Below are 15,265 nucleotides of genomic sequence, written 5' to 3'. Positions count from 1 at the left end.
GAAGCATTCGACTTGATTCACAATGTGTATAAAGAACCTATGACCATAGTGTAGCCGTGTTGGATGCAGCACATGGCGTGGATGGGATGACATGGAATGTTTCCAAGTTTAAAATGGTATTGAAGTCATTTTTTGAGATGACAAGTGATCCAAAGCATCTGCTTGTCATATGTGTGACTGATAGGCAAATGGTGGCATTGAAAGACGCTCTTGAGGATGCCTCTGGAAAGTACATTATGTTGAGAGGGAGTGTCGACTATATACCAAGCTTTAACACTTTTACTAGTGGTGCACATTATTCATATGTTGCGTTGACACTTGTTAGCAAGGAAAAGAGTTTCAGTGCACTTGAGTGTTACGTGAACCATCCCAACAAGCCAAATATTTCTAATTCTGAGGAAGTTGAGGATGACGAAGGTCAAGATGAGGAATCGACATATTTGCTAATGGTGAAGCTTCGGTTGTTGCAGTTGCGAATAATAAAAAAACTATTGCAGTTGTATGTAATGTAAGAGATCATAGGAATATCAAGACTTGTTATTGGAGGGCGCATGAAATTGCACACCAAAAGCCCAAGCCATTCTGGTCTTATTGATCATCCTCAAAACCCAAATTCGACATCGGTAGATGAAAAGGAAGTGGAAGAAAATTTTGATGAGCTTATTATGAAAGAGAGGTATAAATATGTTTGAAGAAATTTTGATAACGTTTGATAGAGGCTTTCATGAAACAACATTTGATACTCTCTCTCTATCTCTCTATCCCAATCCCTTGCATTATGGGGTGTCTAAAAAATCACAAAGACTAGATAAAATTTTACCATTTGGCGAAATCTTTAAGATTATTCTATGATATTGAGGACCCAAGTACAAACATTTTGAGTGGAGGACTCTATGATCGTTAAACCATCGAGCACTAAAATACTCTATTCTTGAGGACCCAAGAGTTGATGGTGAAGAGAATCAAGTGTACATTGTTGGTGATGTACATGATGGTAATGTGGGAGACTACATAAACAGTTGTAGAGACAGTTTGGAGCATGAAAATGTATGCTATGTGTACTCACCCCCTGTGGCACCAACTCAATATGTAATGTGTTACTACCCTCGTCCAAAATCTACGGTATGGGGGGATAAGGTCCATATATAATATGCATGGATTTCTTGAAAGATTTCCAAATATGCAAGGGAAAAATATGAAAATTTCATGGTCCCCCTCGCACAAAATATAAGGTATATACGTTGAAAAATTTGCAAGATTTTAAGATTTGTACATATTTTTCATAATATGTGAGGCCCAAGGGGGAGAAAAAAAAACACTAAAATACAAAAATCCATATCCTTTCAAATTAAGGTAACTTTTTCATGTATCGCCCAAATTTTAAGGTGTAAAGACATATTGTATAGAACACAACCATGTTAATTTGAATAATTTCTACTCATGGCATATTTTTAAATTCATCTCATACTCAAAATTTTGATAGGATTTCTTACTAAAGGGAGTTGGTGCCCCAAGACTCACCCACCCTAGAATCATGTTATTCTTGTGAGCCTAACATTGATGCCGAATATGGAAACATTACTTTACAAACAACTCGTGATATCGACACAAGGGAGGAACTATTTACAAACTATGACTTTTAATAAAGTAAATTTGTCACTGATTTTGTCAAGAGGGATCATTTCCTACAATTTGTCCCTGTTATACATATTAGAAAATGATGTGATATCAAAAGGCATGAGTTGTCAGTGTATTTGAATTGATTTTAAACACCCAAGTATGTAGCCTAGCAAAGATTTTATTTGGCCACACGGCAAGTATGAAGTTCGATCATGTGCGATTTTATTTGGCCACGCGGTGTAGTTTTAGCTCACATGCAAAAGTAAGTCCAATACTTTTCTTTATGAAATCCACAAGATGTGCACAGTTTCTTAATACATTATGGAAAGCTATTGATCGATGTATTGCTTTAGTTTATGTTTTGTATCTTCTATATGAGAAAAATCTATATTGGGGAATTTGGGAATTCTAAAATGGGACTTAGGAGATTCACAAATTTTGCAATACGATGTTTTAGGAACTTCATGGAAGATGTGATGGGAAGAACAGATGGGGATGATATTGATTGTTCATACAATCTAGCCAGTTTATTGAAGTCAAGCGATGTCATCGGGATACTAAACGATCCAAGACACAAACACTTGCATGTGCAAATTGCTAAAGAGGTGATGAATGACTTCAAGGATATTATAGATGGAAAGGAGATGCTTGTAGGTTGTGATGTTGCTAGTGTAAGTTGAGAAACTTACACATCTATTTGTAATTTCAAGTTTGCTATTCTAGGAAAGTATAAGAATTCTATGGTGCCACTACCCACGCCTTGGTTTGTGAGGTCTGCACGATGAGAAACAAACCAACGTTCAAGATAAATTCTTGGAGGGTACCATTGTGTAAGGGGCACAATGACTTGGAAGAGTCAAAAGAAATTTGGTTTGATGACTACAGTGCCTAGAACTGTGCAAAAGCATAAATTTCGCTTTAATTTTTCTTTAGAACGTGATAAACAAAGAAATGAAATCAAAATTAATCTATAGGCTTTGGCATGGAAGATCTTGGGATTATGCATTGTTTTCTTACATTCTGACAGGCTAAATATGTGATTTCTTGATGGAAGTGTCATTTCTGTAAAATACAAGGGGAATTTCACTGTGCTGCAGAAGGCAAAGTTGTCCGGGATGTCTCAAGTAGCCTAAAAAGCACAAAACCTGCCACAACTTGAATTTGGCCATTTGGGGCCTCCCAAATGGCCAAATTCGAGCCGTGGTATGTTTTTTGTCCGTCTGGTCTCCTTGCAGCAAAATTCCTCTTGGATTTGACAAACGAGATCATCACAGTGCCTAGAACTGGCCAAGAGCATATAGAACTAGCTAGGAATATAGCAGTGGATGCAATTTTTACACAATTAATATGATGGAATAAATATGTTAAACTGTATAGGAATATATCAACAAAAATGACAGTAAAAAATAACAACTACAAATCGTGGGGAGTTTATCAAGAATAGCGATGACTTAAAACAAATAAGAAAGAGACATGAAACAATTAAAATAGATGTTTGTATTCCAGAATGTATTACAAGAGGCCTCATAGGCTATCTTTCTTCTTAGCTACTTCTAATACATCGACAAGAGGGGTCTTTGAATCCCCGAGTGTACCCCTAGTTTTAAACCTATTTGTAATAGCACTAAGATCATCCTCTCTTGTTGCCACCTTGTCAGCATTTCGAGTGATGTTAGAATTCTCGATAGCACATGACAATGCCTTGCAATTCAATAGATCTATAGGCCCTCGAGGAGAAAATTTATTGTGGAAGACCAAGATGTGTTGTGCCACTTCACCGAGGTAATGGGCTAAAGAATGATCTCGTCCAAATGCATTGCAGACATTGCCTCATCAAGATGAGAATTGATTGACTTCAAATGACTCCTATAACAATTCAACAAACATTAGACGACCAACAAAACAAGTTATACTAGAGGACCATCAAAACACAAAACATTGTTCAAACTTACCACTATAGCGTCGTCGACTTCTATTCCTTCCTCTCTTGCAATGTTGATGGATCCATATGATGTATATTGTTCCATCTGAGAGGTCTAGCAAATCTTTCTTTTTTTATGTCTTAAAAGTGGAAGCTTCTGCATCAGAGGGCTGCACATCATATATTGACATGCCTGCATCTCTCAATGTAACCAAGCATCATCAACAAATTAAAGTCTTCCATTGTCTGGTCTTCTGAACCTAAAAACTCGGGATCTTTGAAACTTGTATCAACATCCAACCCAGATAGGACTTTGAGTGTCTCGTCCTCTTGTAGTCCAAAACGCACCTCGATGGCATGGAGGAACATAGACTCTTCTCCATCAATGAGGAGGAGGGACAATGACCATAAGTCTGTCAGCGGTTCTTGCTCTACGCTTGCTGGGGGCTCTTGGAGAAAGAGTGGAGCAGGCCCAATGCTTAAGTTACTTCCATCTCCTCCCTGCCAGGGTTGAGACTCTCTTCCACGTACAGGTCAGAGTCTAATCTAAGGGCGAGGATATCAATAGTTTTTGCCGAGGGGGTGCTTGACGATGAGGCTTCTTCCTCTAAATTTCCTTCCTGGAGAATAAAGATGAATCTCATCTTCCATGAAAGGAACCTTAGTGCTTCTATATCCTGTGATCCCCGCTTCTAAGGGGTCATTCAATTCTAGCTTCCTAAACCCTTCCTCTGTAAGATTATCACAAAAGAAGGCCAAGTGCTTCACAAGCTCATCCAGGAACAAATACTTGATGTAATCTATTGGAACCCCTGTTTTCGAAGACACGTCAAGTTGATGTAAAATCAATGAAACTTTCTTGCATGTAGTTGATGAGATCTTGAAGTCATCCTTGGCCCGCATACATGTGCGTAGGACATCTAAGGTCCTATCAAACCAAAAAAAAAAATCTTCCTCATGATTTGCAAATGCAATTCACGAGATGAAATCATGGAATGCAACTCTTGCTGAATCCATGGAAGATGTGCTTAAATAGATACTGAGGAGAGATAGTTTTGAGATGGGAGTTTCTATGGCTCTCTAAAAGTGAAAGTGAGAATTTAATGTAAAAATGGCTCTTACCTCTATATATATCAAAACCCTAAAAATAAAAACAAATCATTAAATCCCCGTAATTTTTGGAAAAAATTTAACATGAAAGCACATGAAAAAGACATCAAAAGAAATTGCACCTCATTTTGAATGTCCTTCGTTTCTTGAAACAAAAACTAGCACATGGCAAAAACTTTAATGCTGCACTAGTCAAACACATTGTTAACTATCTTGAAAGTTGTAGGAGGAATGAAATTGGCACTATGCATGCACTTCTCTATACGTCGGCCGATCTTTTCACCATTTAAGGTAAAGTTAAAGGACTCTCAGAGAGATGGACTGTTGAGGATATGCTGTTGATTGGGTTGCAGTGGCCGCTTATCATGTAAGTCTAATATAATTATCATGTTGTTCTCAAGTATGTTTGACCGTACCAAGAGGGCCCACCTCCTCTTGAATGCTATTTGGGACTGATTTGGGGACATGGCAGAGGGTTAAGCATAGGGAGGGGGAGGATGCTTTGGGTGGTGCCTATTGTAAGGGGAACAACCAATAGGGGCTCTTTGCAGTAGCAGGCATGCACACCCTCCACCTCAACATACCATTGTCCCACACCTTGGAGAACTCTCATTGGTACACCTCAAATCCCTCCCTAATCCCTTGAAATTAGGAAACATTAATTGGAGGCCCTTTTGAGACCCCCTTTCTCCCCTAATGATGATCCATTATGGGGTGAAGAGAGCAATTGATGCACTCCTTTTTAGTCAATTTGAGGCCACCACATATCATGTTTAAAAGAGGATTTTTTAAACATAAAAAATCCACCATGGAAACATTTCCTCAAATAGTATTTGGAGTATGAAAGTATTGGTGTCATGCAAACAAACTCAAATGTATTATCAAGAAGAACATTTGATTATAATTGGTTTAAGAAAGCTTTACAATTCTACCTCAAAAACATATAAGTTGGCAATAGACCCTACCATACAACGTTTAAAAAGTCCATTAGCAATTATTGGTGGTTTAGAAAGCTTTTTCTTATCACGTTGTCTTTTGATGGAAGTGTTCTAAGTGTCAACAATTGCAATGTCAGTGTCAATGTTGAGATTTGGAAGAACTTTTAGAAATGAAAGGGGACAACAAAACTGCATCTTTGATATCCATCTAATATTTTAAAACATAAGATTGCATTTTATGTTGCTGCATTTATTTCATGCCCACTTTGTGTTCATGTATAATCATACTAGTTTAATTAAACATGTCATTCTATGCACATGAAGCTAGATGTTTTGCATCTAAAATAATTGAATGATGCCATCTTGACATTGACTTTCCCATCAACATTCCATAAAAAAGTTCAAAGTACAATTTAAAATGATTGGAAATTCTTTCTTTAATCCTAGTTCCTCAATAGGAATTAGAGTTTTGCACAATGCCGAGAGCATGCATAGAAGGAATTGACAATTGAAGCCCTGCTCTTTGAACCTTAAAGAACTTCCTCACCAAACTAAGTTTCCAATTCCTTTTAGCAATTACTTTAAATGGTTCGCCTTAATTTATAAGCCATTTAATTTACATGTAAATATCGTACATAAGTTTATGGAATTCAGGAGAAATGAAATTGAGATTCCAACTAGCAATTGAAGAGTGGATATTAACATTTCGTCCTATTGATGCAGCACCAAATTTTGTTAGAAGTAATAGTAACTTGATATGATATTCTCTAATTTTTTAGTCATTTGTAACAATACCACATAACTCACAATATGTGATAATGTGCAACTGTTACATGGCCTACTAGATTGAAGAATGTATATGGTCTGCTAGATTGGAGCACCTAAAAATGTATCTTTTCTCCATTAAGCTTATTCTAAGCCTAGAAATACAATTTTAAAAACAAATCCAAATTTGACAATGTCAGTCCATGCAAGTAGAGATTTCATAGTGACTTATCACGAGGTGTTCTCCTACGTAGATATATGATAGATCTACATCATATTTTATGAGTACCTAGGAAGCTTACTTTAACACGTATTGAACACATTGTTATGAAGAAAAAGTGTCGAGCTTGAGATAGATAGATAGATGCATAGATAGACGGATGGATGAATGGATGGATAGACAAATATATACGTATACATGTATGTATGTATGTATGTATGTATGTATGTATAGATAGATAGATAGAGAGAGAGAGAGAGAGAGAGAGAGAGAGAGAGAGAGAGAGAGAGAGAGCTCCAATACAATATGAAAGTGACCTAGATAAATTAACAAGTATTTCCCTAAGAGGACAATCCTTATGGACCCGCATCTCACTCTTGTTATTAATATAGATTCTAAATTAGGGGACATTGTGCATGAAATCCTCATGAGACAACTTAATTCACACATGGTTTGTTTTTGATGTTGACCCATTTTTGGAATCACTATGCACTTGTTCAATAAAATTTTAGGGAGAGAAATGAATTCTCACTCTGTTTTAGCATCACATTTAACAAGAGTTGATCAAGTTATACCTTTTATATGGTCAATAAACATATCAAAGATTACTTGATCCCACTCCATGTAAGGATTTTATTAGCACATGTTCCATTATGCATTCTCAAGATAAGGCTATGCATTGGTTATAGTGTCATGGAGTCTTCCCTCTCCAAAATGCATGGATGCCAGCACATTCACAATCCTCCTTGATGAGCTACTTAGGTCGGTACTTTGAGCTCTTAGAGCAATGAAGGAAACATAAGGTAATTGCAATCTTAAGCGAAAAAGTTGGAACTAAAGGGTTTAAACTTTGTGAACATAAGGTTGTTGCAATCTTAAGCAATGAAGGAAACATAAGGTTATTGCAATCTTAAGCGAAGAAGTTGGAACTAAAGGGTTTAAACTTGTGAATTTGTGCTACACGTGGCAGGGCTCGAAAAATAACATCACATCTAGTATGTGCATAATTTGCAATACATGTGTACTTTAACACGAGCATGCTAATTTTGAAGATAATAAAATCAATATTAAATTTGACATCCAATGGCATTTACAACAGAGTCTATGTCTCGAAAAGTCCACAAAAGCTACATCTCACATAAAGGAGTATCATCAACATGTATCTTTTCAATAGAAAGTAGCCATTTTTGTTTATACCTCTCCTTGACATATAAGTAAGGTTTGAGGAAGTCTAAGGCTTTGTGGAACAATATATTGAGTGAAAGGAGAAAAGGAAGAAGCAGGATTTTCAAATTTCTTATAAATAAAGAAATATTTATGAATATATGTCTTGATACTGAAGCTAGTCTAAGCACTATGTGGGTACCTAAAAATGTTGAAATGTATCCATTGTTGGACACTTGAAGCGTACATGGTTGTTTAGTAAAAGTTAATAGCAAGCTAGAATGCATGCTCATAGACATTGCTTTGCCGTTTATTGTGTGAGCAAGGATATTTTTTACACACACACACACATGTATGTGTATACGTATTTATATACATTGTGTGTGTGTGCATGCATGCATGTGAAAGTAAGATATGATAGATAGATAGATAGAGAGAGAGAGAGAGAGAGAGAGAGAGAGTAAAGATGAAAATTTTGACTTCTAAGTTAGTTAAAAAGCACTTGGCTAGCATCCTTGATGATATAAATAATGCCCTCATAATCACCCATATGAGAAAGAGCCCTTTGAAAAAAAAAATAAAGAAAAAAAACCTAGAAGGCTTGTTGTGACTAAGCGGAATGCTATATCTCTTTGTGTGCAATCCTTTTATGTTTCTTTATGTGAGTTGTATGAGCACACATGGGATCCTATAAAAACAAACATGAGCATCCTAATCCGAATAGTGCTTAAGGGTGAGGGGAATCAAAAGCCCAATTTTGCTAAATGTGTGTTAAAATGCCTATTGGCTAATACCCTTGTGGTGTATTTCATGAAAGCAAGTGGCATGCGTTTTGAAATGGGGAGGGCAAGGCTTCGCAAGTCAAATTAGGGGAAGGTCGTGTAAGAGCTGCGGCTGCGTTGTGGAATCAGTCCTGTTGGAAGTGATATCGAACATGTACTCGAAAGCCAATGTTTACTACTATAGGCAAAACGTATGTACACCCATGTGGGTATGATAACAAAACGGGAATGTATCTGGTTATCTAGCACGCAGGATTGCAAGTAACGGTAAAAGGTCGGGGGCAAGAGGACGCGACCATGCAGGCAAGGGATATAGGTGTGGTAACAAGAGGAGAGTTGGCCATCATATAAAAAATCCAGCAGGGACTAGGGGGGGGAGTGGGTCAAGTGGGAGAGGGAACAAACACAATGGTGGCTCCACTTCACGTGATAGAGTGGTGGGGGAGGGCAGTTTTGATATGATCGGCGATGGCAACAGTTTTCGCCGGTCATGGGGATTGTCCATCTACCAGTTGACTCTAGAACAGAATACACCAGATGGAACTAGGAAAGGGCCACAGTTGGATGCTGCTGTTGAGTCAACCCCCACAACCGGCAGCTGCCAGTTCCCTATCGCAGCCCACCCAGCACGCCGCAGCAGCACGGTCTCGAATATAATCAAAATGCAACCGAACATGGGATTGGACAGAGAATGACACGCTGGACGTCACGCTGCTCCAATCTCTCCGCATGTGTCTTCCCCAAGATTCGTGAAAGGCCCTGGCTTTTTGCTTTGCTATTGCGCCAATTCGCAAACGTTGCTATTGTGTGGTCGATTCGATGTTAACATACGGCGCTTCGTGCGAAAGCTTTGGGCATGTCTTCTGATGCTCGCGTGGGATGTTTACCCGCGAGATTTCCAGGCGATTCGCCATGGCAATTTGCACACATCGAATCGCGAACGCAATCGAGCTTTGTGTTGGGGGGTGTGATGGCGCACTCTAGTGTGCTCTGTGTGTGTGATAACTTTCAGGCCTCACGCCCATGATCATTAGGTACCGTTTTAGGCACAACGCAGCAGACTCCAGAGTTCGCAATCTTTGAACGGCTACAGGCTCCTACCTTGGAATTCCGGTCGCAGATCGATAAGAATTCTGTTAAGCCCAAGAGAATGTCCATTGTCGATTGTCCGTTGTCCAAAGAGTCCGCCGCCGGCCTGGGTAGTAGCACTGACCGCACGATCTCTTTTACGCTGTATGCGATAAAAGCCGACATGTTTGCCCCTGCTGGACTCGGTGATGGCACGATCTAGTGGCAGGCACGCGCACGGACTAGCGGGATAATTATCATGCAGGTTCATGATCAATCGACCACGAATACACGCACACACGCTCTCAACTCTCAACTAACACACTTGACAAATCATGCGACATTGCGACCGTATGTGTGCCTCCGTCAGTAGCCTGCAGGCTGCAATCTTTCCCTGCCCCTTAAAATGACAATGGCTGTCTCCGACCAATCCAAAGCCCCCTCCCGAGAATCCATGCCAGGAGAAGGCTGCTGCTGCTGCTGCTACGGTGCTACCTGTCGAATCGCATTCGCCCTTTCCCTTTTCAAAAACCCTTTCCCCCCAACCCCCGAGAAAGAGTTGGATTTCTCCGAATAAAATTTGAGCGCAGATCTTTAATTTGCAAGGAACAGTTCGGTTTTCCGCGTGTCGATATTTTATTAACCCCTGTCCCCTTTTTTGCCACCCTGCTCATCACTGCTCGCAATTTTTATTTAGAAGCTCAGAAACTGCCCCTTCTCACGTCAATTTCCCTAGGTCTCTAGTACTATTTTAGTCTGTAGTAAGTCAAGTAGCAACTACATTACTTTTCAGGTCAATCCAAAACTATCAGCTCAAAATTCTTATAATCAGGTCAATAAGCCCAACTCCCAACGTGAATTTCCCAGGTCAAGACTCAATCCTCTCATCTCAAAATACTCTATAATGCGGTCAATAAGCACCATTGCCAAACTCTTCCCTCCTCAGTCCTGGGCCCAGAAGGACTAGCCTACGACATTTGGAGATCGCTAAAGTCTACTGCATCTACCTACATTTAGTTGGAACAAATTGCAATCCAGCCATTTTAAAAAAGGGTCAATAAAGATAAGACTATCTGGATTCTGCTTCCCGCCAACTCTGAGCATCGATCTAGTAGTATAGAAGTTTTCGGGGGTACATCAGTGCAGCCTAGTGGTTCTTTGACCAACAATTTTCTGTTGCTGTCCACTTTCTTTTTTGGCGAGGGAATGAACAGGAGCCATGATACAGATAGTCGGGTTGGTATCGAGTTGAGAGCAGGAAGGAATCAGGGGGGAGGATCATCCGTGTGGCTGCGCGGCTTGTGATGTCCGCCATGATGTTGTCAGGGTGGGGGATGATGGCCATGCATGATGGGGGGGTGCACGCCTGGGGTTTGGCACAGGGGGGATGGGACCACGAGATGGTTAAAAACCCGCAGCAGCGACAAAAGCCATAAGTGGTATAAAGTATTAACCCTTGGTTAAGGAGGGCTTGTCCCGCGGCTGCCGGCCAGTTACCGGGAAGTTGGGGGGAGGCGTGCCGGAAGAAAGGCCGACCGGCGAAAGGGCAGAGGGTTTGGCCGGCTGCGGCCCGCATGTTGAGAAGGGCCGCCAAGGTTTAATATACGAGGGCGTAACGGCCGTAAAAGGGGCAAGTGCAGGAGGAAGGACGGCATGATGGGGAGGAGCTGCGTGCGCATGCCGCGTGGAGGGGCGCATTCACGATGAGGGGGCGTGCCGCATCATCCGTGGCGGGGGGCCGGGCGGGCCTTTCCCGGCAAACCATGGTAAAAGCTTTGGCCCTGGTTTGGGGACGGGCCGCGGGCAGGCCGTGAAGCATGAGTCCAAAAGTGCGTGCGCGGCCGCGCGGCGGGGAAGAGATATTTGGGCGGTATTATGGCGCGGGCTGGGGCGGTTTCCGCAGGCGCGAATGAGTGGTTTTCTAGTAGCATGCAGCAAGTATCCCGGCTCACGCGCGGGTCGCCATCGGGGCGGTTTCCCGAGGACGGTTTCCGGGAGTCACAGGGGCGATATCCGACGTGGCAAGCACGTCAGCCACGATGGCTCGCCACGTTGGAACCAAAGGGTGAAGAAAGATAAGAGGGGCTGAGTGTGAATGGTGCTTGCGCCGTCTGGTATAAATAGGCTTCCGGGTGAGAACTGAGACCATCACTTCGTCGTCTTCTTCGCTCGTTATACCGCCATAGCTTATCTTCTTTGAAGCTCTCATCGCCATAGCTGTGCTCAACTTCAAGCTTTTTCATCGCCATAGGTTCTTCTCCTTCAAGCTCCCCATCTCTATAGCTTCTTCACCTTCAAGCTTTCCATCTCCATAGCTTTGCTCTTCCTCCTTCCCTTCCCCCTCAGCCATGGGAGAAACCGCTTGCCTCGCCGGATCTGCCAACGTTGGCCCTCCTTATGGCTCCTCCGCTGCTTCCCTCCGTGTCCATTCCTCCATCGTTAAGCCCTCCCCTGCTTCGGCTTTCACCTCCAATGGCTTGCCTCCTCCCTTCTCCAACGGTTCGAGCTCGCTCCATGGATTCATCAACCCGTCTGCTTCTGCCATCACTTCTTACTCCGCCGCAGGAGCACCCGGAGCGGCAGGTGGTGCCGCCTCTCATCAACTTTCCGTCACTAATTCGAACAATTCGTCTAGCAATTCCGTCTCCAGCAACGGGGTGGCGAACAACTACTCCAATGGAGCTGGAGCAGGTGGTGGCGCTGCTGCGCCTAACGGAGTGGCCAGCTCCAATTCCCCGGTTGCGATCCATGGCGTGATGCCCGCAGCAACTTACTCCAATGGAACAACAACCGCCGCTGCTAATGGAATAGGAAACTCCAACGGCTGCATCCCGCTCACCTCTGCTACCAACGGATCCCTCGGAACGCCAAGCTTCAACAAGGTCACTTCGAATGGCCACGCACCTGCAACGATCCAGACAAACGGGGTGATCGCAACGCAATATGAATTGCCCGCGGTGACGAGGCCATGCTTGTGGTACGAGGAGGAAATCGATGAGAGTCTGAGATGGTGCTTTGGCCTCAAACGGTTCGCTCTTACTGCCTATCGTTTCTGTGCTGCACAAATTTTCCACGTAACGGCGAATTCTTCTTCCCTACATGTGTAGCTACGTCCAACGACGTAAAACGAACAGCAGTACGGATATTCATAAGATCTATGCGCTTTAGGAGCGCTGGATGAGGCTGGATACTCGTCTTGTCTGCCTGCTTTGATGCTTCAGCTGTCAAAGGGAGCTTGAGGAACGATAGGTATACTTCTGCATCTGACCGCACTCGGTGTTGTGCATTGCAGCATTTTGCATACCGGAGTAAGCAAGTTCCAGGAAATTGCACTGCTCGAGACTCAGCCTTTTGGCAAGGTAAGCATGCGCGCAATCTTCGTTCGCTTTTCAGACTGGCTGCTTCGTTCACTTCAGGGCTGCCTCGTTCATGGCGATTCTCTTCGATGGTGGCTGCTGTTGACTCGCTTGACGTAGTAATCGACTAATCGTTTCGCGATAACAACTGATATATGCTGGCTTTGCGTTGCGCCGGCCTTTGCAGGTTCTCACGCTAGACAAAAAATTGCAGAGCGCAGAGATGGATGAGTGGGTGTACCATGAATGTCTTGTCCATCCCGCGCTTTTGCTTCATTCGAGGTGCTCCAGCCTCCTGAGTCCTAGCTCAGCTCTTGCTCTGTTCTTTGAATTTCGGGAGAGATGCTTGCGATCCAAGTCCTCGTGGAATGCTGAAGTTTTGTCGTGTTTAACTGCCAGCCCGAAGAATGTTTTCATCATGGGAGGCGGAGAAGGCTCCACTGCGCGGGAAGCACTCCGGCATCGGGGTGTCAGGAAGGTCGTCATGTGCGACATTGACGAAGTAAGAGATCAGTCCATTTCCATTTGCAAGCAATGCTGCGACAGGTCCGAATTGCTACTGGTGCTCTACAGCATTCAGGCGTTTTGGATTATGATCGATTGTGCTGCATGGCTGTGCAGGAAGTGGTCAAATTTTGCAGATCGCATCTAACGATGAATAGAGAGGCCTTCCAAAGTAGCCGATTGGATCTTGTCATCAACGATGCGAGGTTCGATCTATTCCCAACAGCTCGGTTCCAACGAATCCCAAAAGCTCTGTTACAACTTGCAGACTTTTAGAAAGTGATGTTGATCTGAGTTCTTTTTTCCTGCGTCAAGCAGGGCTGAGCTAGAGAACCGTGAAGAACGCTTCGACATCATAATCGGAGATTTGGCTGACCCGATGGAAGGGGGTCCCTGCTATCAGCTATACTCGAAGGGCTTCTACGAATCTGTTCTCAAACCCCGAATGAATCCTGGGGGGATTTTTGTCACACAGGTAGGCATCGCGAAAGCGATGCATGTAGTACTAAACAGCCGGCAGTTGCTGTGATTCAGCCTTGCATTGGTTTCTGCGTATAGGTTTTGAACGATTTGGTTGACTCGCAGGCTGGACCTGCTGGTGTATTGTCCCATAAGGAGGTTTTCTCATCGATTTTCAACACCCTGCGCCATGTCTTTGCCCGTAAGTTCTCTACCCTTGAAGTCACAGAGGACAACAGCACAGCGAGAGAATTGGAGAACACTATCCTGCTGTGACATGCTGAGAAGCTAACATTTGCTTTTGTTTCGCCCCTGGCGTACAGACGTGGTTGCTTACAGTGCACACGTTCCTTCTTTTGCCGACACCTGGGGTTGGGTGATGGTAAGCTTCCAGACTTCCCAATTTCCGTTCGAAACCGATTTATGGGAATACAATCACGTATGTTCAAGAATTGCCTTTCTGAAAGAGCTTGTACCGTCTCTGCACAGGCGTCGGATCAGCCCTTCGGTCAGATCACTAGTGACGAAATTGATGGAAGGATCAAGCAACGTGTCAAGGGCGAATTGCGCTACTTAGATGGGGCGACGTTGTCTGCATCGACGGTGCTGAACAAGACCGTGCGGCGGAGGTATGAACGTTGAAATGAAGCTGAATTGCGCGCAATACGCTTGCAAGCAGAAGGTAGGAAAATTCAGCATTGGGCAGCTTCAATTCTGAGAAATCCTTGATGATATGGTTGCAGCTTAGAGATAGAGAAGCACATATACACGGAGGACTCTGCTCGATTTGTGTATGGACACGGAAGAAGCACAGGTTCTCACTGAAGCTGGCTTTGTCGTCAGCTCCCATGGCAGCTCGAGCCTGCATGACACAGAAACTACTCATCCACTGCCTTGACAATTCCCTCTCTCTCTCTCTCTCTCGCTCTTTCTCGGCTCGCCTTTTCTTAGTTGATCCTCACAGGCAATATGGATTCCAAAATAGCACCCCCACCTTTTATATGTATACGAAGCTCGAATCTCTTCACTCTTACTGGATGGCATTTGCTGCATGGATGCCCATTGTCTCTGGGTAGAGCTAATCGATGCAGCCTGAAAGTTGATAGCCTCCACTGTAATTTTGAAACCAAGGTTGCTTTTCCTTTGGTGTTTTAAAGGGACTCGTCACGCACAGACATCCAAAGCATGGAAAAATTCTCTCTAGATCTCTGCCAGCTGCTTCCTCCTTTCTGGTGACCCTATAACTTGGTGATTCTTGTCTGTTTATCAATAGACATCACAACAGTCCCAAAGGCTTTAGTGCTTGGGCCCTTTTCGGCCATTCACGTACCAATACAAGAAAGTGTAGGATGTAAACC

General features: G+C 43.0%; 1 protein-coding gene across 1 annotated transcript; it reads left to right on the top strand.

The window, feature by feature from the left end:
* The first annotated feature begins 11,752 nt into the window (after positions 1-11,752).
* LOC147896872 (spermidine synthase 1-like) lies at positions 11,753-14,889 on the top strand. The gene is made up of 10 exons (XM_087381489.1): positions 11,753-12,616; positions 12,881-12,947; positions 13,132-13,226; positions 13,344-13,446; positions 13,566-13,654; positions 13,767-13,923; positions 14,034-14,109; positions 14,231-14,289; positions 14,397-14,536; positions 14,651-14,889. The coding sequence occupies exons 1-10, from the start codon at positions 11,937-11,939 to the stop codon at positions 14,730-14,732; spliced, it is 1,548 nt and encodes a 515-aa protein (XP_087237615.1). The 5' UTR covers positions 11,753-11,936; the 3' UTR covers positions 14,733-14,889.
* The last annotated feature ends 376 nt before the right edge of the window (positions 14,890-15,265 follow it).

The sequence above is a fragment of the Dipteris shenzhenensis genome, chromosome 11, assembly GCF_047967505.1.
Source record: "Dipteris shenzhenensis isolate YYH24624 ecotype China chromosome 11, Dip_SZ_1.0, whole genome shotgun sequence".
NCBI classification, from domain to species: Eukaryota; Viridiplantae; Streptophyta; class Polypodiopsida; order Gleicheniales; family Dipteridaceae; genus Dipteris; species Dipteris shenzhenensis.
Note: the sequence above shows the minus strand (reverse complement) of the source record. Positions and strands in the feature narration are given on the sequence as shown.

Coding starts and splice junctions, on each gene's coding strand:
- LOC147896872 (XM_087381489.1), top strand. CDS start 11,937: ATGGGAGAAACCGCTTGCCTCGCCGGATCTGCCAACGTTGGCCCTCCT. Junction 12,617..12,880: donor TGGTGCTTTGGCCTCAAACG/GTTCGCTCTTAC, acceptor TGTGCATTGCAG/CATTTTGCATACCGGAGTAA. Junction 13,447..13,565: donor TCATGTGCGACATTGACGAA/GTAAGAGATCAG, acceptor ATGGCTGTGCAG/GAAGTGGTCAAATTTTGCAG.